Below are 23737 nucleotides of genomic sequence, written 5' to 3'. Positions count from 1 at the left end.
TATGACATTTAAATAAGTTAACACGAAGTGGAAAACATGGTGTTAGTTTTCTTCTTCCTCATCCTGTTTAATTACTGGGGTACCTAAAATGAAAAAGAAAATTATTTCTGGTCACTCTCAATAGACTGTTAAAATTCTAAACGAAAATATTTTCCCGTTAACCTCAGAAGCTCTGAAATGCTGTGAAGTATGCCATAATAAAGTAATTTCATAAAATAATCTCTTTAATTTCAAATGATCCAAAAAGCCTCTCAGGAGAATTCTCAAAGGGATTAATATAAGTACTTAGGAATATATGGCTCTCTAAATGCAGAGTTGCAAATAAAAATGCCTACAGATGCCAGGCATAAAAAATAAAGCACTACGTACTGATAAATGTTTAATAACCAGCTGTGATTTGTAGCAGCTGCCACTTCCTGTGGTGTAAATACTCCCACCATGGCCATTCCGAGCTACTAACATGACATCACCCAACGTGGAGTTGAGAAGATACACACTCACTGCCCTTGAGAGCCTGTGCAAGGGGCCTAAAGCTCACCACTAGCTTCAGCACTGAACTACATGCTGGGTCTTGGCAAGAGACTCCTCCTATCTGAATCTCAGTTTCCAATCTTAGCCAGCATGATTGGCTAAGAGTGGGTACCCCAAATAAGAAATATAATAATAAATAAATAAATAAATAAATAAAGCCCTATATATACGGAAACTTTGTAGTTAAATACAAAGAAATATTCTTCATTTTTCACAATAAAATATGCAATCCAGTATATCTGATTTTTTATGTTATTCCCCCAAATATTAAACATCGGTAATAAATTGGGGGGTGGGGAGAACCAAAGTACAGAAAACAAAGCACATCTGCAAGCTCTCACTGGCTGGACCAAGGAACTTCTGAGCTCCAGCATTTGAAACCTGCCCACAATCTTACCTAGTCAACTATTTAATCGTAATTCTTTAGCCAGTCACCTTCCAATCCAGCTAAACTAATAAACTCACTGTCTCCCAAACTCATCTTGCACACTCTTACCCCAGGACTCCTGGTTAACAAAGTTCTTCCATTTTGAAATGCCCTCCCCAACTATCCTTCCATCTAAACCTTATCCTTAATTAAGAACTAATTCCAGCCCAGCTGGTGTGGCTCAGTGGTTGAGCATCGACCTATGAACCAGGAGGTCCCAGTTTGACCCTGGTCAGGGCTCGATCCCCAATGTGGGCATGCAGAAGGCAGCCGATCGATGATTCTCTCGCATCATGATGTTTCTCTCTCTCCTTCTCCCTTATTCTCTGAAATTAATAAAAAAAATATTCGGGGTGTGGGGGTGGGGAAGAACCACCACCATAGTAAGCTGAGGTGGATAAAAGGGTTGAGTACTGACCTTTAGATAGAAGTGGTGAGGGAGAGATAAAGAGGCCCAGAATAGGAAGGACAGAATGGCAGAGTAACAGGGGTGATGAAGAGGGGACTGAAGGGTTGAGGAACAAGGAAACCTCAACCATAGACAACTAGGCCCTTTGGTTTTGGACTGTGAATATCGGTATGAATATGGTGATGAAGACAATAGGTAGGCTATGGGCTCTGTGCATCATTGCTTCAGGAGCAGTGTGGAAAGCAGAAAGACTGTCAGACTTACTGGCTTTTGTCTTTGAAAAGCCTAAGAAGATCTCTGAGAAGATAAGAGTTTGTGTGGAGATGCAGAATGATGTGGAAAAGGAGAGGATAGTGGTTTTTCTCCGAATAGATATAGGTTTTCCTAGAAAGATATTTCCCTGGCTGGCAGAGAAAAAGGAAGTTTATGGGTTCTGGAACAGCTGGAATCCTGACCTGGGTTCCTGGTAGCACCACTGGGAATAGGGAAGACCCCAAGAGGTCTGTGACAATTATCATTTCCAGTTTTTAGATTCAAAAACAAAAACCGTTTGGTGAAATTAAGTAACTCCCACAATGACAAAAAAGATATTAAGTGGTAGAACTGGGATTAGAGCCCAGTCAATTAAGGATATCCATTGACAGAGACACCTACCTTAGATCCTGTGTGTGTGTTTGTGGGGGAGAGGGTAAGAGAACACTACAATTTTTATCCAATTGTGAAAAAGTAGTTACTTACCATTTATGTCTAATTATTCTGCAAAATAGTGCCTGTGATTTGAGAATAAGCCCAACTTTTTTTATAAGCTTTTGATCTAGAGATGATCTCATACCAGTTTAAATTTCCTAAAAGTTTTTCATTTCACCCTGGCTCAAACCTGGACCATAAAATTTCCTGTGGACAAAAATGGCCTTGGAATAGAGCCAACCTATCATTTCCTTCAGTTTTGCTCCTTTTCATGATTCCATGTCATAAATTCAACTCTTATACCTATGAAATGCTCCTAAGCTGGCTCAGAGACACTTACCATCAAGCTTTTTCAGTCTGGGCACTCTCTTCGTTGCCTCTTCAATCCAGTTCCCCTCAGATGAATGTTTCTCTTCCAAGGGATTGCCTACGAACACCAGGTCTTCCAGGCAGGGCAGTTCTGCCAGCTTCACAAATTCAGCTACAGGTACAAAGAATACCTTCCACATTAAAATGGCAGGTTTTACTGCTATGCTTTCGGGGTTGAATTCCAATATCACTGATGGTGACTATTCAAGACAATTTGTCGTTTAAGATTTTGAAGGAAGTAAGGGTAGTTAGACCATGTGGACTGATTCTCTGAAAACATTACAGAAAGGGAGGGAAAAAGAAGACATACCTCTTCTACCTTTATGCTAGCCTAAGGCTAGGATAAGAAGAAGAAATGGAATTTACAATAAAAAGGAATAATAGCTCTAGCAGGTTTGGCTCAGAGGATAGAGCATCGGCCTGTGAACTAAAGGGTTCCAGGTTCAATTCTGGTCAAGAGCACGTACCTTGGTTGCAGGCTCCGCCCCAACCCAGGGCCCTGGTTGGGGCTCATACAGGAGGCAACCAATTGATGTGTTTCTCTCACATCGATGTTTCTCTCTTCCACTCTCCCTAAAAAAAGTCAATGGAGGAATATCCTGGGTGAGGATTAAAAAAAAAAACACACACACACACACAAAAACCAACAAATCATTCACCAGTGATAGGTCTTCTCTGTGTTGTATTGTATCAGTATGGGCTAAGCTAAACTGTCTGTACTTATTCCCTCTCTCATCTTTGAATTCTTAAAGCAACTCATTGGAGCCTCTACTGCAGAATTTATCACAGTTTTACAATTATTAGCTTATTAGAGGCCCAGTGCATGAAATTCGTGCAGAGAAGGAAGGGCTGGTGTCCCTCAGCCTGGCCTGCACCCTCTTGCAATCCAGGATCGTTGGCTTTTAACCGCTCACCTGCCTGCCTGCCTGATTGCCCCTAACCACCTCTGCCTGCCAGCCTGATTGCCCCTAACTGCTCTCCCCTGCCTTCCTGATTGCCCCTAACCACTCTGCCTTGGCCCCTGCCACTGTGGCTTTGTCCAGAAGGACATATGGAAGATGTCCGGTCTAATTAGCATATTACCCTTTTATTAGTATAGATAAACTAACCTTTCCACTAACCTGTGAACTCCTTGAAGGCAGAGATAGTGTCCTATTCAGCTATGTATCTCAAGAGTCTGGCCTATAGTTCATGCACATAATAGGGCTTTAGTAAATACTGAATAAATAATGTACAATGTAAAAGCAACGCTCCCAGCCAGCCCGGCTCAGTGGTTGAGCAGCGACCTATGAACTAGGAGGTCATGGTTCAATTTCTGGACAGAGCACATACCTAAGTTACGGGCTCGATCCTCAATGTGGGGTATACAGGAGGCAGCTAATCAATTATTCTCTCTCATCATTGATGTTTTATCTCTCTCTCCCTCTCTCTTCCTCTCTGAAATCAAAATATATTAAAAAAACAAAAGCAAAGTAATATAGATGTCAGATAAGCCGTCCACACAAGAATTATTAAGTTTAAACTGATTTCTTCCAGCCTTTGGACAATTAATTTAATTTTTTTTTAAATATATTTTATTGATTTTTTACAGAGAGGAAGGGAGAGAGATAGAGAGTTAGAAACATCGATGAGAGAGAAACATCAATCAGCTGCCTCCTGCACATCTCCTACTAGGGATGTGCCTGCAACCAAGGTACATGCCCTTGACCGGAATCGAACCTGGGACCTTTCAGTCCGCAGGCCGACGCTCTATCCACTGAGCCAAACCGGTTTCTGCTAATTTAATTTTTTAAAGATTAATAGGACCAGAACCTATTCAATTAAAATCATTCTAAGTAAATATTTAGATGTAAATTTTAAGCATTTAGCTATTTCCCTCAGTGGTTAGAAATAAATGTCCTCCTGCCCTGGCTGGTTTGGCTCACTGGATAGAGCGTCGGCCGGGGGACTAAAGAGTCCCAGGTTCGATTCCAGTCAAGGGCATGTACCTTGGTTGCGGGCACATCCCCGGTGGGGGGTGTGCAGGAGGCAGCTGATCGATGCTTCTCTCTCATCGATGTTTCTAGCTCTCTATCCCTCTCCCTTCCTCTCTGTAAAACATCAATAAAATATATTTTTTAAAAAAAGAAAGAAATGTCCTCCTTTTGTTCCTTGTTCCCTATTGGGCTATTTTCTATAAATAGGAGGTAGAAGTTAGCAAAGAGCCAGCCTCAGCTTACCCCAGTCTTTCACCTGGTTATTAGACATGTAGAGAATCTTCAATTTCTTCATTACATGGATTCCTTTCAACTTCTCAATAAAATTGTAGGATATCCATAGTTCTTCTAATGTGTCCCCTACGGCTTCCTGAAAAAGAAAGCAATTTTATATATATGCTTATTTTTAAGCTTTTTTCCTTCCTTATAAACATAAGGACAATGGTCTTCAGAGAGAACCGAGACCCACCTGTCCCCTGGCAGAAGAGCCGAAGGCTGTGTGGGAGTTTTTGGCATTAAAAAAGCCAAGCAGAACATTCTCTTCCTCTCTTCAAACTGATCTGAACTAAGAAAAGGTACTGAAACCACCAACAGGGAAAATAACAGCACTATTTGATCACTTTTATTGACGAGTATAGCTTTCAAATTACCTATATATTACCTAAAATTGCCTATATATTTTATTATTTTATCCTTATAACATTTAAGATAGAAAAGCAGGTTATTTATTTATATTATACAGAGCTTAAGGGCTTTTTCTAAGATCACAATGTTATTAAGTAGTAGAGCTGGGTCTAAATTTCAGGATTCCCCCCCCCCCTTCCCAATATTTATTATGGAAACTTTCAAACATAACAAAAGTCAAAAGAATTTTACAGTAGACCCCATATCCAATACCCAAATTCTACCATTAATATTTTACTATCCTTTACCTATCAAATATCTGTCCATCTTTCATACAACTATCATTCCATTAATTCACTTTTTTGCATGTATAAAATTCAGTTTCCATTATAGAAAGAAAATTAGACCATACTGACTCTTAAATGATAGATACAGTCAGTGGTGGCACAAACGTCCCTCTTTCAGACATAAGACAGACTGTAGTGGTTCTCTCCGTCCTGGCGCTCTTAAATCAGAACTTTGTGACTTAACCAAACCCCTCAGCTAGTATTCTGATACCTTCTCCACCAAAGTGATCTAGTTAGTATATCATATATGTCTGTCAGAAGGGGAAATCCATTTTCATATAATTTAAACTTTATTGCTTGCATTTTCATTGCAGTGCATCTGCATCCATTTCATGTCTCCAACTTAAAAAGTGTGAGATAGCAGAAAAAATACTGATTAAATGCTGACTAGAAGATTTAGGCTCAGTTCTGGGTTCTGCCACTTATTTAGTGTTGTTTTCATATGTGCAGATGAGGACTTTTGGTCAATTTTAATATAGCCAATTTGTTCAATTCTCCAAGTACTAATTTAGCTTCTACTTAGTTTTCAGCCATTTGGATGCTGCTCTTTTGCCATTACCAAATTTCAGTACACTTTGGGACTTTACTTGGGAATATTACTTTGTAGAATGAGAATTTCTTAAGACATATTGACTTACAAATGTTGTGCAGATGTTGAATGCCCAGGATGTGGTTCTGTCTTTCAGTACATCTTCAATTTATTCTACTGTCTTTTGTATTTCCCTAAATATAAGTACTTGCTAGCCAGCTCAGTTAGATTACTATTTTGATAACTTGAGAAGTGATCAGTGCCTAAAATGTGAAACTGACATTCTACAAAGATGGACTGACAAATCCAAAAACGGGATGAAACAGCTGCAATAGCATTAGCAGCACTAAATAAAACCTTAAAGAAAATTTCAAAAGGTGTGAAACCATTCCAAGAAACACAATTTTCTATATATATTAAAAGTAAGTAATAAAGATGAGATTTTGGTGAAGCAATCTGGTGAATATAATGAGTGAAACCTGGCTAAGTTTGTGTGAACCAATTCAGTAAAAACCGTCATTCAATAAACTGGCCCTTTGGAGAACTGGGCATTGAGTGAACAAGCATTCAGCAAATTGGTTCACTTCTGCCAGTAAACAAATAATTTCTTAGTGACTTGCTCTGTAAAATGAGGAGGTTGGCACAATGAAAGACCACCTCACACTCATTAGGATGGCTACTATCAAACAAACAGAAAGTAAGAAATGTTGGCAAGGATATGGAGAAATTGGAATCCTTGCACACTGTTGGTGGGCATGTAAAATGCTGCAGGTGCTATGGACCAGTTTGGCAGGTCCTCCAAAAATTAAAAATATATGATCCAGCAATTCTTGTGGGCATTTACCTTAAAGAATTTTAAAAAGGGTTTCAAAAAGATATTTAAATACTCATGTTAATAGCAGCTTTATTTACAATAGTCACCTTTTGACATGGAAAAATATTACTAATATAAAAGTAGGTTTACAGTTGTGAGTACACAAAACAGAGTTTATTTGTGTATTATTACTAATTATTGTATTATTTATTATTATAACCTACTTTTGCCCACCCCTCTATTGAGTGAGAAAGCAGAAAAAAATATATAAACCCTGTATATCAATAGTACAAAATATATAACACACAGGCATACACATTTACACAGATATCCATTTGTATTTGCACAGAAAAAATATTAAAGTATATAAAACAATATTATTTGTTACCTCATGGAATTGGGGAAGTAGGTATGGAGAAAAAAGAAATTCATAGTGTATTTCATATACTTATAAATTGCTTGATTTGTTTTTGTTTTTTTAAATATATTTTATTGATTTTTTACATAGAGGAAGGGAGAGGGATAGAGAGTTAGAAACATCGATGAGAGAGAAACATCGATCAGCTGCCTCCTGCACACCCCCTACTGGGGATGTGCCCACAACCAAGGTACATGCCCTTGACCAGAATCGAACCTGGGACCCTTCAGTCCGCAGGCTGACGCTCTATCCACTGAGCCAAACCGGTTCGGCATTGATTTGTTTTTTACAATGAACATATATTACTTTTAGAATTAAAAATTTAACCTAATAGATTTTATAATTAGTAATAAAACATATTGAGTCACTCATTAAATACTTATAGAATGCCTACTACATGTATTAAGCACTAAGGTAGATACTAATGAACAAAACTGACGTGCTCATTAGGATTTGTGCGAGCGACAGAAAGAGAGGGCAGGGGTGGGGGTGGCGGAGGGATGAACAAGATGGAGAAGAACAAACCAATAAAAATTTCAGACAGTAGCCATAGCTGGTTTTGCTCAGTGGATAGAGCATCAGCCTGCGGACTGAAGGGCTCCGGGTTTGATTCTGGTCAAGGGCATGCCCAGGTTGTGGGCTCCATCCCCAGTGGGGGACATGCAGGAGGCAGCCGATCAATGATTCTCTCTTATCATTGATGTTTCTATCTCTTTCCCCCTCTCCCTTCTTCTCTGAAACCAATTTAAAAATTTTTCCAGACTGTAATTTATATATATATATGTGTGTGTGTGTATCAAGAGTTATTGCCACATTAGATATAGGGTAGCTGGGTCACTTTTGAGGAGGTGACATCTGAGATGAAGTGTGAAAGTTAAGAAGGAGCAAGTAATGTGGAAATCTATAGGAACTAAGAGTTTTTTAGGCAGAGGGAACAGCAAGTACAAAATTCAGGTGGGAATGGACTTGGTATATTCCAGGAAGAGAAAGGCCAGTAGCTGGAGATTACAGCTAGAAAGAAGAGTAATATGAAATGAGATACGAAAGGAAGGCAGAGGCCAGAGCATATATACAAATGGGCTTATAATGTACCTTAATAGTCAGTTTTCCAGGTTTATTTTATTTTTTAATCTTTTTTTTTAAATTTGAAATCTTTATTTTTGAAAGTATTACATATGTCCTCTTTTCTCCCCATTGACCCTTCCAGCCCTCCTTGCCTGCCCTCCCCCAGGTCTTTACCATCCTATTGTCTGTGTCCATGGGTTATGCAACCAGTAGTTTTCAATAGACCCCTTCATTCAATTTAACATTCCATGTTTTACAGATTAGAGTGGTCGTGTGCGCTGATTGGGAATCGAACCCTGACCTCCCGGTTCATAGGTCAATGCTCAACCACTGAGCCACACTAGCTGGGCTCCATTGATTTTTTAGAGAGTGAGGAAGGGAGGGGGAGAGACAGAGAAAGAGAAAGATCGATGTGAGAGAGATACATCAATTGGTTGCCTCCCACATGAGGTATGTGCCCTTGACAGGGAATTAAACCCGTGACCTTTCAGTCCGAGGGCTGATACTCTATCCACTGAGCCAAACTGGCCAGGGCTTTGGGACTTTTTAAAGTTACTTTTCTACTTTATAAAATTTCTGCAATGGACAAGTGTTATTTTCATACTAAGAAAGAAGTATATGCTTTTGTAAAGCAATAAATAGCAACCTACCAGTCCATTTAAGTTCTTTATGTTGTTTCTTCCTAAAGACAATATCCTCAAGTTTTCTGTAGCGGGGGGGAAAAAAAGCAATTTTTTGTTTATGAGAATCATATTACACAATTGTAAATCTAGTATACTATAGCTTTAATAAATTTTATATAATAAATATATTTGTATAAGAGTAAGAAAGGCTGTATTAATTAAAAGTGGTAATCAAGTAGAAAATAAGGTAAACATGCCCTAGCCGGTTCGGCTCAGTTGATAGAGCATTGGCCTGTGGACTGAAGGGTCCCAGGTTCAATTCCGGTCAAGCCACATGCCTGGGTTTGGGGCTCGATCCCCAGTTGGGGGTGTGCAGGAGGTGGCCACAGGAGGCGGCCAATCAATGATTTTTTCTCATCACAGATGTTTCTATCTCTCCCTCTCCCTTCCTCTCTGAAATCAATAAAAATATATTTAAAAGAAAATAAGGTAAACACTACAACTGAGATTTCACATCATGCCAGTATTAATTTTTTTTAATTGTTAGCTATTTAGAATGCATGATCTTAAATTGATGGCTTATAAAAATATTAGAGGGATAAAATAAGAGCAGAGAAGATTTGAACTTTAGATTTGAGAGCATGTATATACTTCAAATCTTTTATGGTATGAGGACTCATAATAGAAAACATATTTAAGAATAGTACACCTCACTCCACAAAGGATTAGAAATCAAATTTAGTATTTTTTAAATCTTTTACTTTCAGTCTTTTAAATAATTAGATTGTGATTTGGTTTAAAACAGTGATTCCCAAAGTGGGCGCTACCGCCCCCTGGTGGGCGCTGCAGCGATCCAGGGGGGCGGTGATGGCCACAGGTGCATTTGTTTTAACTTTTTTTGTATTACCTTTCTATTCTGAGTTCAATAAATAGTTTCATAATTTCAAACTTCAATGTTCCTAATTTACACCTTTCTTTACTATATTTTACGAAAAAGGTAGAAACATTAATACATATATCTTTCTGTTTAATTGCTATTAAAATTTTTAAAAAATTAATTTCCAGGGGGCACTGAGTAATATTTTTTCTGGAAAGGGGGCGGTAGGCCAAATAAGTTTGGGAACCACTGGTTTAAAAGATGCCTATTTGTGTTTTTTATAAGGATGTTTCTATCTGTGTATCTATAGATTATTTGTGGAATAGAAAAAAGGAAGAAGAAACAGTGGTTGCTGTGGGGGAGGAACTGAGAGTGTATGGTCAGAAGACTTCTTTTGAACTATTTACATAAAACCATGTACATGTATTATTTTCAAAATTAAAAAAAGATTTCTAGTAAAACACAGGAAATCTCATTTGTTCTAAAAAAACTACTTGATTACTTATGCATAAATTATACATTTAGTTTTCACAACTTAAACTTCAATAACTACACTGTTCAATATGGTAACTACTAGTCACATGGCTATTTAACTTAATTAAAAATAAATACAATTAAAATTCAGTTTCTCAGTCACACTAGCTGTGTAAGGGTAGTGGCAACTGTTTTGGGAATGTGCGGACAATTCTATTGGATGGCACTGTTCTATAACATCCATAAATTGATAGTTAAGAATACAAAACCAATTAACTGAGTTCAAACCCCAACTTTCTAGGGAAGCAACCAAACCTCTTTGAATCTCAGTTTTATCATGTAAAATAAAAAAATACAGTATTTATTTTATAAGCATATAAAAACTGAGATAGCCCTAGCTGGTTTTGTTCAGTGGATAGAGCATTGGCCTGTGGACTGAAGGGTCCCAGGTTCGATTCCGGTCAAGGGCACATGCCCAGGTTGCGGGCTAGATCCCTGGTGGGGGGCGTACAGGAGGCAGCCGATCAGTGATTCGATCTCATCATTGATGTTTCTGTCTCTCTCTCCCTCTCCCTTCCTCTGTGAAATCAATAAAATAAAAAAAATTATTTTTTAAAAAAAGAACTGAGATAATTGTCTAAAACATTCAGCCTAGTCCGACCGGTGTTGCTGAGTGGTTAAGCATCAACCTATGAACCAGGAGGTCAGGGTTCGAATCTCAGTCAGGGCACATACCTGAGTTGTGGGCTGGATCCCAGTGTGGGGCGTACAGGAGACAGCTAATCAATGATTTTCTGTCATCAATGATGTTTCTATCTCTCTCTCCCTCTCCCTTCCTCTCTGAAATCAGATTATATATATATATATATATACACACACACATATATATAAAATAAAACATTCAGCCTAATGCCTAATCCATGGTAAGTACACAATAAATGGTGAGTTTGTGTCTGTGTGTGTATCAGGCATATATGTTATATAAACTTTGGTTTTAATTAATTTAATTACTCTTTCTTTGTAAACATTTATAAAAGACGATCTTGGATTATAATAATAATTACCTACTTCATAACTATTGTATTAATCCTCACCAGAGGATATTTTTCCATTGATTTTTAGAGAGAGTGGAAGAGAAGGACAGAGAGAAACATCGATGTGAGAGAAACACATTAATTGGTTGCCTCCTGCACGAGCCCCAACCAGGGCCCGGGCTGGGGAAGAGCCTGCAACCAAGGTACATGCCCTTGACCAGAATTGAACCTGGGACCCTTTAGTCCTCAGGCCAATGCTCTATCCACTGAGCCAAACCAGCAAGGGCACTATTGTGAATAATAAAATGAGTCAGTGTATATAAAGGACTTAAAATAGTGCCTGGTACATATAAATGCTCAAGAAATATTAGTCATTTTCATAGTGAGGAATATGTTCTGTCTCTTTAGATAATGAACTCCTTGGGGGCAAGAATCACATTTTATTAATCATTTTTAAAAATATTTTTTTATTGATTTCAGAGAGGTAGGGAGAGGAAGAGAAAGATAGAAACATCAATGATGAGAGAGAATCATTGATTGGCTGCCTCCTGCACACCCTACCCTGGGGATCAAGCCTGCAACCCAGGCATGTGCCCTGACTGGGAATCAAACCATGACCTCCTGGTTCATAGGTCGACCATGCTCAACTACTGAATCATGCTGGCTGGGTAAATATTATACTTTTTAAAAGTCATTGACACCTTTGCCGGTTTGGCTCAGTGGATAGATTGTCAGCCTGCAGACTGAAGGTCCCGGGTTCGATTCCAGTCAAGGGCACATGCCTGGGTTGTGGGCTTGATCCTCAGTAGGAGGTGTGCAGGGGGCAGCCAATCAATGATTCCCTCTCATCATTGATGTTTCTATCTCTCTCTCCCTCTCCCTTCCTCTCTGAAATCAGTAAAAAATATATATATTAAAATAAATAAATAAATAAACAAGTCATTGCCAACTTGATAGGCAAAATATTAATACCTTGTTTTAATGTTTGTTTCTTCACTTGTGAATAAGCTAGGAATCTTAAGGTAAGTATCCTCAATTATCCAGGTGTTCCCTAAATGCAATCACAAGTAAACTCAAAAGAGAAAAACTAGACACAGACAAAAAAAGAGAGAATGCAATATGACCACTGAGGCAGAGACGGGAGTGATGTGGTTCAAGGAATGTGGCGGCCCTCAGAATCTAGCAGAGGCAAGGAACAGATTCTCCGCTAAAGCCTCCGTAGGGAGTGGGGCTGACAAAACCTTGACTTTGGCCAGTGAAACTGATTTCAGACTCTGGCTTCCAGAACTGGGAGGGAATAAATGTCTGTTATTTTAAGCCATCAAGTTTCAGTAGCCATGGGAAACTAGCACAAGAGTCAGAGGCCTTGGCAACTTGGTAGGTGATAATGTCATTAACAAATTTAAGAAGCACAGGAAAAACAGGGATGATGAGAAATTAAAAGTTAAATATAACCAGTATGAAACACAAGACAAATCCGAACACAAAAATATAACAAAAAATCTGATTTTTAAATTTAAGATATCTCAATTCAAACCCTTAGCTTTAAAATATATTTAAAATGTTCAGGTCTCATATATCTGTAATTTTCTTTGGATAATCAAACTTAAGACAAATGATTTCTATATTCTCTCTGTCATCTGACAATTACTGTGGTTAAAACATGTGCCGGCTTCTGGGATTACGTAGTGTCTCTGGAATGTTTATTCCAATAACTAGAAAATCCAAGAACCATCTGCTATTGTGGATCACTTACTTAAGCCGTTCAGGTTGGCAATTTTTTCAATGCAGTTTGTCGACAGTGAAAGCTTCCTTAAAAAGAACAAAGGAAAACTTGAATTAATATGAAAAAATTGTAAATAGTATATCAGAGATTATTTCTCTAGTGCCCATAAAAGATGATATTTAAGTCATACTTCCTTTTGTCAGTGAATTCTTTTATCCCCTTCAGAAATGGCATATATTCCTTCATTTTAAAATCTTCATAGTTTTTTCTGATTACAAAAGTTAACATAGACTCATTGTAGGAAATTTAAAAAAACCTCTTTGAGTGCAATTTGGTTATCTATTAAATATTTTAATGCATGTATTCTTTGACACAGTAATTCATTTCTAGGAATACATTGCATTGAAATACTAATGCAAATACCAAAAGTTATATGAATTAGGTTATTGATTATATTATGATAGCAAAAAAATGGGGGGAAGTCTATAAACATCCATCAACTGAGGATTACTATACTGTCATGAAAACAAATGACACTGGGCTATTGACACCAACTTGAGATGTCCATGATATGTAGTTAAGTTTTAAAACCATCTAACAGAACAATACATTTTATTTTCTCATGTGTTAAATCTTTCAGAAATGTATATTGTAAGAAGTCATATGTAATCCTAACCACCCCACACTTTCCCCCAGATCACTTAGTTCAAGGAATTTTTAATAGTTCATATATATTTATTTAGATTTTTTCTATACATACTTTAATTATATAAAGACAAATTTTTAAAGGGAGAATATATACAATTCTTAGTCTTCCTTTATTGACAAAATGTTTTTAATATCTTAGTAAATTTCATGCAAAAATATAATAAAAACTAATTTTATTGAATATTTAATGCATGCCTGTTATTCTTCTAAGTATTATACATGCATTAACTATTTTAAGCATTACAACAATCTTGTGAAATATTAGTATCCTTATTTTGAGAAACTGAGGTACAAAGATATGAGACAATTTGCCTAATATTCCAAAGCCAGAAAGTGGCACAGCCAAATTTAAAACCCAAAAAGTTTGACTCTAGAACATGTGATCATATCCTTTCTGATTTGACTTGAAGAGGAATTATTCATTTTTTTACTTGATACAGTAAAGTCAATTACTGTACAGTGTAAATTACTGATCAAATCTGCATATTTTCTAGTCATCCCCCTCTCCCGAGAACTACTAATGAAAAACTGAATTCCTTAAACCTGGGAATATGATGGGGGAATAATTCTTTAATTGTCCAGACAACCAGAAGGATGAATAAAGACGAGAACTTACTCGCAATTAGCAAGCATGGACAAGGACGCATCCATCTTCTCTATAGGAGGGATCTGGGCATAAAGCTTTACCTCTTTGGCCTCAGATGGCTTCTGACTGGTTTTCTCTTCCTGTGATAAAAATTAATTTGGAAAAAAATGATCCCTGATTGTAATGTGGAGTTAAAGGAGGCTAGAATTTCCCAAGGCTTTTCTATCTTTATTTCAAAATAATTATTAGAAATTAGTAGTTCTGTGCATTTTTTTTCTAACTATATTTTTATTGAATTCAGAGAGGAGGAGAGGAAAAGAGTGAGACAGAAACATCAATGATGAGAGAGAATCATTGATTGGCCGCCTCCCACACACATCCCACTGGAGATCGAGCCCACAACCCGGGCATGTGCCCCTGACCTGAATCTAACCCAGGACCCTTCAATCCACAGGCCGATGCTCTATTCACTGAGCCAAACTGGCCAGGGCAATTCTGTGCATTCTTAATTTTTTGTTGTTGTTGTTAATTCTCATTTGAGGATATTTTTTCCATTGATTTTTAGAGAGAGTAGAGGGAGAGACAGAGAGAGAGAAACATCAATGTGAGAGAAACACATAGACTGGTTGCCTCCCTCAAGGGCCGACCAGGGCCAACCCTACAACCGAGGTAAGTACATGCCCTTGACTGGAATCAAACCTGGGACCCTTCAGTCATGGGCCAACACTCTATACCAGTGGTTCTCAACCTTCTGGCCCTTTAAATACAGTTCCTCATGTTGTGACCCAACCATAAAATTATTTTCATTGCTACTTCATAACTGTAATTTTGCTACTGTTATGAATCGTAATGTAAATATCTGATATGCAGGATGGTCTTAGGCGACCCCTGTGAAAGGGTCGTTCGACCCCCAAAGAGGTCGCGACCCACAGGTTGAGAACCACTGCCTATACAGAGCCAAACCAGCCAGGGCAATTCTGTGCATTCTTTATAGTTCACTTATTGACCTTTACTGTTGACTCTGATAATCAAGGTTCTACATGGAAAACTAAAGTAATTCATTGTTAGATCTGAACCAAAGGGGAAAAAAGAAGAAAGAAAATAACTAATTTCTGTAATATTTAAAACTAGAGGCCCGATGCATGAAATTCGTGCAAGAGGCTTGGCCCTCACAGCTGCGGTGGCTTGCCTTGGCCCTCGAAGCCCTGGCTTCGTCCAGAAGGACGTCGGGAAGGTCGTTTGGCTATCCAGTCTAATTAGCATACTATGCTTTGATTATTATAGATCCTTTAAGAGCCTATCAATTAATAAAAGCAAACACAACAACAAAAACATCTTCCTGGAAAGAATTCATTGTCTCTAAATAACGTTTCCTTAAATATCAGGTTCAGACCTATATAAGATCAACTGTTTTCTTTGTCATTTCATCTTTCTGTTTTTATGCATAATTCAGTCTGAACTAGAACCCCAAAATATCAAGAATTTTGGAAGATATTCTCTTTACAGCACAGCTGAGGTCACAACTATTTACTCTGCAGTAATTTACTACTAAGGTATACCTTAGAGTTTAATTTTGGTACTAAGTATACAAAATTAAAATTTAATTACCAATATATGCTGCCTAATAATATTTTCTAAGTATATCACAACCAGAATATTTATATTGATACAATCCACTGATTTAAATCAGATTTTCCCAATTTTACATGTACTCATTTATATATATGGTGTGACTGTGTTTGTATGGGTGCATTAAGTTCTACACATTTTTATCACCTATGTGGGTTCATGTATCCACCACCACAGTCAACATAACTAAGTAGTTCCAATACCACAAAGGTCCCTTTTACTGAATGGTCAGATTTAAATAACTATCTAAAAATTCTCCTTGCATGGTTTCTAAAAGAAGTTAAAAACTCATATACTCACCCATCTGGCTAGGGCTTCTTTGATTGTTGTTGCTTTTGCCTTAAAAAGAGAAGGAAAAACAAGGCTGTCTTTATTGGTGTAATCTGTTAATTTTTAAAAAAATATATTTTATTGAGTTTTTACAGAGAGGAAGGGAGAGGGATAGAGAGTTAGAAACATCGATAGAGAGAAACATTGATCAGCCGCCTCCCACACACCTCCCACTGTGGATGTACCTGCAACCAAGGTACATGCCCCTGACCGGAATCGAACCTGGGACCCTTCAGTCCGCAGGGCAACGCTCTATCCACTGAGCCAAACTGGCTGGGGCTAATCTGTTAATTTTTCATGCAGTAATTACTAGTATTCGTAGCTACCATTTAAAAAATTAACTTGTTTCTTTGAGACTTTATATGCAAAGAGTTTTTTAATTTTCTCAAATCAGAAAGATTCATTTAAATACCTCTCCGAGAAATTAAGGGAATCATGATGTAATGTCCATTTACATAACTCCCACTTGGTTTTCAAAAAATATATAGCTTTCAAAGCTTGATATTAAAATATGTCATTTCATTGATTCTAAGATCTACATCTTCTTTCACATGTTAACATCTTTGAAATTTGGACGCATCTTCTAACCAGGAACAATTTACAATTGTCGTGGCCAGGTGGCAGTGGTGAAGTTTTAGAAAAACAAGAACCATTTTATCTCATATACATAAATTCCTTTTTATGCTTGCAAAGGATGACATATAATAAAAGTCTATATGCCTAAATACATTTAAAAGAACTCTGCCAATAAGTACAAAATAAAAATTCTAAGTGATAAGAAATTATTTGTTATAGTTCAATTCCAATGTATTTTTCTTTCTTAGAACATAAAATAATGTCGCACTTAATAATCGATAATACCTTAGATTCCATTTATTATGATATTTAAAACTTTAAAGATGAGAAAGGAAGACATCCATTGAATTACTGCTCGAGTTCCTTTAAAAAAAAGAAAGAGAGCCCTGCCAGCGAGGCTCAGTGGCTGAGTGTTGACCCATGAACCAGGAGGCCATGGTTCGATTCCCGGTCAGGGCACATGCCCAGGTTGTAGGCTCAATCCCCAGGGTGGGGCAGGCAGGAGGCAGCCAATCAGTGATCCTCACCCTCTCCCTCCCTCTCTGAAATTAATAAAAACATATTAAAGCAGCGGTTCTCAACCTGTGGGTCGCGACCATCGGAAAACACATATAGCATATCAGATATTTACATTACGATTCATAACAGTAGCAAAATTACAGTTATGAAGTAGCAACGAAAATAATTTTATGGTTGGGGGTCACCACAACATGAGGAACTGTATTAAAGGGTCGCGGCATTAGGAAGGTTGAGGACCACTGTGAGAGAGAGAGAGAGAGAGGGAGAGAGGGAGAATCTTAAACAAAAACAAAGGGAAAGTTTTAAAAGTATATAGCATTATGTCTAGAAAATAAGGGCATACTAATAAATCACTCTTGGGTTAAAAAATTATAAATTAAAGTAAAATAATAAAATAAAAGACAAGAAAGTAAAAATATGAGAAATACATATAACACGTAAAAGGAAACTTACAGCCTCAAATACATTTATTCTAAAAGAAGAGATAACAAAAGATAGAAAACAAATAAGCTAAGCATTCAAGATATTTGAAAAAGTACATCATTATAAACCCAAAAAAGGCATAGGAAATACAAAGGAAGAAGTCAATGAGAAACAGAGCAGCAGGGAAAAGATTAATAAAACTAAAAGTTAGTTCTTAAATCTCTGGCAAGCCTGATTGATCAAAAACGAGAGATAGCCCTAGCCAGTTTGGCTCAATGGATAGAGCATCAGTCTTTGGACTGAAGGGTCCTGGGTTCAATTCCACTCAAGGGCACCTATCTTGGTTGCAGGCTCCCGGCCCTGGTTGGGGGCATGTGGGAGGCAACCAACTGATGAGTCTCTCTCACATCAGTGTTTCTCTTTGTCTTTCCCTCTCCCTTCCACTCCCTCTAAAAAATCAATGGTAAAAATATCCTTGAGTGAGGATTTAAAAGAAAGAGAGAGAGAGATACAAGTTAAAAATATAAACTAAATAAGGGGAAATAATACAGATACCACAGGGATTTTAAAATAAAATATGATAAGCAAATACATGGTAATGAGTTTGAAAAGCTAGGCCAAGTATACATTTCTAAAAACAAACAAAAACCAGAAAAGTGCCAGAACTGTCACAAGAAGAATCAGACCAATAACTATTTAAATCATTAAAAAGAAAATTGAAGAGATTTACCCTCATCCTCCTCCCCTAAAGCTCCAAGCCTAATTTTACAAATGAGTTCTACCAAGCTTTCAAGGAACAGATACTCCCTGTTATACAAGTTGTTTCAGGAACCAGAAAAAGAGGGAAAGCTGCCAGCGTATTTAAGAGGCTAGAATAACTTGATGCTATAACGAGATAAGGAGCCCTCTTCATTTCTCAACACAGATTTGAAAAGCCTAGATATGATAATAGGTCTCCAAAGCCAATGATGTATAATGAACATGATAAAGAAAAGTTTATCCCAGGAGCATAAGGATTGTTTAACAACAGAAAAAATTATAAAGGTAAATCATTTATTATTGGATTAAAAGGGGGGAAATCACATTTATTTCAATAAGTGGAGAAAAGCACTTGATAAAGTTCTACATTTTTTAATTTTAAAAATTTATTTCTTGGTTTTAGAGAGAAAGGAAAAGAGAGAGGGAGGGAAGGAAAGAAAGAGAGAGAGAGAGAGAGATCAATTTGTTGTTCCACTTATTTATGCATCATTGGTTGATTCTTGTATGTGCCCTGACCAGGCATCTAACTCGCAACCTTGGCATATGGGGACAACATTTAAACCAACTGAAAAACCTGGCCAGGGGCCATAAAGTCTACATTTGATATTAAAAGCTCTCATTTAAGAGTTAAAGGGGTCCCAGGTGGCTCAGCTGATCGGAGCATCATCCCATACATCAAAAGGGTTGTGAGTTCAATTCCTGATCAGGGCACATACCTAGGTTTCGGGTTCAATCCCCTGTCATGTGTATGGGAGCCAACCAATCGATGTTTCTCTCACACATGCTGTTTCTATCTCTCTCTGCCCCCTTTCTTTCTTTCTAAAATCAATAAAAACATATCCTCAGGAAAGGATTTAAAAAATAAAAGCTACATACCAAAAAGCTATAATAAGCACCATACTTAATGGAGAAATTCATTCATTTCAGCAAATATTCATTGAGCACCTACCATATACCAAACATTCTTCTACATACCTAGTATATATCAACAGATAAAACAAAGATCTCTGCCTTCATAGAACTATTAGCAGGAGACAAATGGCAATACAATTTTGAAAATAAAGAAAGTATACACTATATTAGAAGATGACAATTGCTAAAGAAAGAGAAAATGCTGAGCTTGGTAAAGGATATCAGGATCTGTGTATATGTATGTGGAGAATGTTTGTTTTAAATGAGGTGGGTAAGGTGAGCCAGACTGGAATGGTAACATTAAAAGTATTCTCTTTAAGATCCCAAACACATCAAGGATGTCTACTATCACTGCTACTATTTAACATGGTACGAGAGACTTTAAAATGTTATAATAAAGAGAAATACAAACTGCAATGGTTAAAAGTAGGAAACAAAACTCACTTTGTGCAGATGGTCATCTATATAGAAATCACATAGAATAAACTCACAAATATTAGAACAAATGGAGTTCAGCAAGTGAAGAACACTGTTGACCAAGTAAACAAAAAACTGGGAGAAGATATTTTCAATGTAAATCCAACAAAGGGCTGATATCTAGATATATAAGGAACTCCTAAAATTCAGAACCAAAAGAAATATGGAAAAGTTGGCAAAAAACATAAACAGAATATGCACAGAAACTGAAATCCAGATGACTAACAAGAATATCATAAGGTATTCAAACTCATTAAGAATTGGTGAAATGCAGAATAAAACAATGGAATGCTAAAAAACATCCTCGGACTGGCAAAAGTTAGAAAGTTGGTGACAATGTAGAGAGAAGCAAAAACTAGTAAAGCCAATCTGGAAAGCAGTCTGACAGTGTGTAGGTAAATTAAATCTGCATAGACCCTACGACTCTGCAATCCCACTACTAGTATATTTCCCAGAGAAATCCTTGCATGGGTCCATAAAAAGACACATAAGAACACTTTCAAGTTGGAAGCAATCTAACTATCTATAAATTGGTTTATAAGGTCATTAATTCTAAGGCAGTGGTCCTCAACCTTCCTAATGCTGTGACCCTTTAATACAGTTCCTCATGTTGTGGTGACCCTCAATTTCATTGTTACAAATTTAACATAATTAAAGCATAATGATTAATCAAAAAAACAATATGTAATTATATATGTGTTTTCCGATGGTCTTAGGTGACCCCTGTGAAAGGGTCGTTCGACCCCCAAAGGGGTTGCGACCCACAGGTTGAGAACCGCTGGTCTAAGGCCATACCATCCTGAACACACCCAATCATGTCTGATCTCGGAAGGTCACTAGTTCCTCTCTAGAGGGCAGGAATCAAAAACTGAAATGCTTAAAGAACCAATGGAACATCATTACTGGATAAAGCTGGCCATGTAAAGAGCCCCTACTTAGCTCTAGAAAACTGTTGACAGGGGGGACTTGGGACAAGAATTACCCTAATATCACATTTCTTCAAACATGAAAACTCCATTAATGAAAGCAACATCCTTATTTTATGTACCATTAAGAAAAGATGCTGCCAATTATATGACAGTAATACAAACATTTTCAATAATATAAAAATGTAAAAAAAAAAGTCTTATGGTGAAATATAGTATTTCTGATTTTTCAAAGAAGCCAGAAATCTCAGTCTTGTGAAATATCATTTTTTAAGACACTGAAAGCTAATTTTTTTTAATTAAAAAAAAAAAACAACTATGTGAGGCCCTGGTCAGATGGCTCAGTTAGTTAAAGTGTGGTCCCAATACACCAACGTTGCAGTTGGATCCCAGGTCAGAGAACATTCAGGAATCAGCCAATAAATGCATAAATGGGGGGGAACAACAAATAGATGTTTCTTTCTCTCTCTCTCTCCCTCTCTTTCTCAAAATCAATCAATAAAAAAATATGTAAGGAAAGTCCTTTATAAGTAAATAACACATTATGTGGGCCTGTTATTCTGGAGGGCACCAGAACTAACAGTTTACAGCCTCCGCTAACTTCATCTAATTACTGGTTCTGATTCTTTATTTGAAGATTTGCAATAATTCTTATGGTTCATGCTTGCGGGATTTAGAGCTTATTGTTTCTTTGCCTGAATATAAACCTAGGTTCCAGAACTTTTTCCTTTCCTTGGCAGTGGTTTTAGCTAAATGCCTGTGGAATAAAGTAAGGAAGGGACGGGGACTACTTTAAAAAGAGTGGTGTTTAATCTCGTGGTTGAGGGTGGGCATGAATGGCTTCCTTATCATTTCCACTTCTTGGGCTCAGTTTCTGCCCACCTATGTAGCATTGGAGTCACATAATGAAGACAACTAATTATACTTATTCTTCATTAACATCTCCATCCCAGCCAGACAATCACATCCTTTGCTGAACAGCTTTGGCTGGGTCTATAACTAACCAACAACATCCCTTTTCACGCTACTAGTGGGAACTGCCAAGCATGCAAGCAAGACAGAGCACATTTTAAGTACTTGAGGAGCATCACTAGGTCAAGCCATCACTTCATAACGGTTTTCATTGGATAGACAGATGACAGATTTCAAAGCTAAGGCAGTATTTCTCAAAGTGTGGTGGGGCCCACTCCAATTTTAGAATAACTTGAGGTGCATTGTCAAAATGCACATGCCTGAACCTCCCCCATCATATTAAAAATTCATAATTTGTATTCCAACAAGCTTATATAGTATTTGGGCCCACTAAAATCATACATACGCACACTGACCTTTGAGAAACAGTACCCTAATGCATTCTATCAGACTGGGTTTCACAAAGCTACCTAATAACTGCACTCACAGTCATTCAGGGCAACCTGCGCACATCACAGGTTTAAATACTGCTGCAATGGTGTGACACGCATCACTCTCGTAGCCAGCTCCCCCACTCCATCTCGCTAGCGGCGGAGGGGGGCATCACTTCTTTGTAAAAGATATCCTCATTCACCCACTCCCTTCCATCACCGTTCCCACCCCAAGCCCCTCTTCTTCGAGAATTTCCTGCTCTTTGCCTTCCCTTCTGTTTGCCAGGGTCCCTCCCCATTAACCCAATCTCTAATCCGCCCAAGCACCGTCACCCCAGACCCCCCAGCTTCTCCTTCGCCCCAGGCCTCTGACTGCAAGGAGCCAGCATCCGCTCCCGGGCTCCCTTCCGCTGTTCAAGGACACCCTCCGCCCTCCCAACCCTCACCACTCTACAATCACCCTTTCCCACTTCCAATCTCTTCTCGGCTTGGCTACCAGGCCTGGAAGAGACTCACCATTCCGGCGGTTGCTACTGTCACTGCTCTGGTTGCTAGGGCCCGCCGGGGTCAGTGCGCGTGCGCACTTCTCGGAGTTCGCCGTGGATCCCTCCCCCCGCCGCTGTCCTTTCTCTCCGCCCTCAGGTGGCTGGAGCGGGGCATTGTGGGACGGCGGGGCGGCCGCCCGGGTCCTCCTGCCCCGCTGCCCATCGGTCCCCAGTAGCTGCAGCGCCACTGCCTGTGCAGCGCAGGGCTCGGGACCTGAACCGCGCCCGGTGGTCGGGATGTGCTTTTCCCTACGGAAAGCAGTTGCAGCTAATCTGCAGTGACGTACCCACCGCAAGTTTAAAACTGCGAAACCTCCCTATAACCATTGCCCTTCCCATAAAAGAGTTTGTAAAGCTCGCTTCCCCTGCTAATTGCCCTTCCTGACCTTCTCTGGACTACCTGCTGCAATTAACCTGGCGTTCCCTCCCACTGAGGACACACGAAGCTAAACTCTGCCGAATTTTTTCAGTTACCTTCCTCCAGGATGCCAGAGGCGGCTGGAAACATAGCATTTAGGTTTCACATAATCCAAGTGTCTTTACTCCCAACTTTCAAATTAGCCAAAAGTTGTAAACATACTCAAGAGTTGTTAGGGGTCTGGAGAAATGGGACGAAGTTTATAACTGATAAACCTTTCTGGAGGGCTGTTGGCAGTATTAAAAATACGGACGAAAAAGGCCACACACTACATCTGACAGTGTGCAGGGCGGCCTTACAAACCCGAGAGTCCGCAAGTACCCACAAAGGATGGTCTGAAATGGAACCTGTTGTAATGTACCCCACGAATCACACAAGGACGCCTCAAGAAGTCGAATTAAAGAGTCACATTTATTGCAATCTGGGACTATGAGGGGCCATTTTGCTCTCCCAAATCTCATAGTGATAAGATGGCCGCAAAACCAGATTTATATAGGCAAAAATCACAAAGGTATTGATTACATCTCAAGGTTTGGAATGAGGAACCTGGTTTGCAAAAAAGCAGTTTACAGAAGCAGAAGCAGCATGTTAATTATAGTTTTGGGTCTCGGGGTCACTGAATTGACAGAAACACATTATCTAGAGCCCTCGGGTCT

At 38.4% G+C, this 23737-nt stretch overlaps 1 protein-coding gene across 2 annotated transcripts; it reads right to left on the bottom strand.

Annotated features, from left to right (window-relative positions):
• DNAL1 (dynein, axonemal, light chain 1) lies at positions 1–22909 on the bottom strand. Of its 2 annotated transcripts, none has more exons than XM_005865824.2 (8): positions 22635–22909; positions 16154–16192; positions 14255–14364; positions 12961–13016; positions 8847–8902; positions 4643–4769; positions 2395–2535; positions 1–83 (listed from the first exon to the last, which is right to left on the bottom strand). In XM_005865824.2, the coding sequence occupies exons 1-8, from the start codon at positions 22635–22637 to the stop codon at positions 43–45; spliced, it is 573 nt and encodes a 190-aa protein (XP_005865886.1). In that variant the 5' UTR covers positions 22638–22909; the 3' UTR covers positions 1–42. The 2 variants fall into 2 exon arrangements, with proteins under 2 accessions (XP_005865886.1, XP_005865885.1); XM_005865823.2 differs by lacking the exon at positions 22635–22909 and adding an exon at positions 22175–22324.
• Positions 22910–23737: the final 828 nt, after the last annotated feature.

The sequence above is a fragment of the Myotis brandtii genome, unplaced genomic scaffold (assembly GCF_000412655.1).
Source record: "Myotis brandtii unplaced genomic scaffold, ASM41265v1 scaffold213, whole genome shotgun sequence".
In the NCBI taxonomy this organism is placed as follows: domain Eukaryota; kingdom Metazoa; phylum Chordata; class Mammalia; order Chiroptera; family Vespertilionidae; genus Myotis; species Myotis brandtii.
This window is presented reverse-complemented; position numbering and strand designations above follow the sequence as displayed.

What these genes read in the sequence shown, in the direction of transcription:
- DNAL1 (XM_005865823.2), bottom strand. An exon ending in AAGAAGCCCTAGCCAGATGG is followed by an intron (nt 14,365 to 16,153) that starts GTGAGTATATGA and finishes TTTTTATCACAG; the next exon opens with GAAGAGAAAACCAGTCAGAA. An exon ending in CAGACTGAAAAAGCTTGATG is followed by an intron (nt 84 to 2,394) that starts GTAAGTGTCTCT and finishes TTTTCATTTTAG; the next exon opens with GTACCCCAGTAATTAAACAG.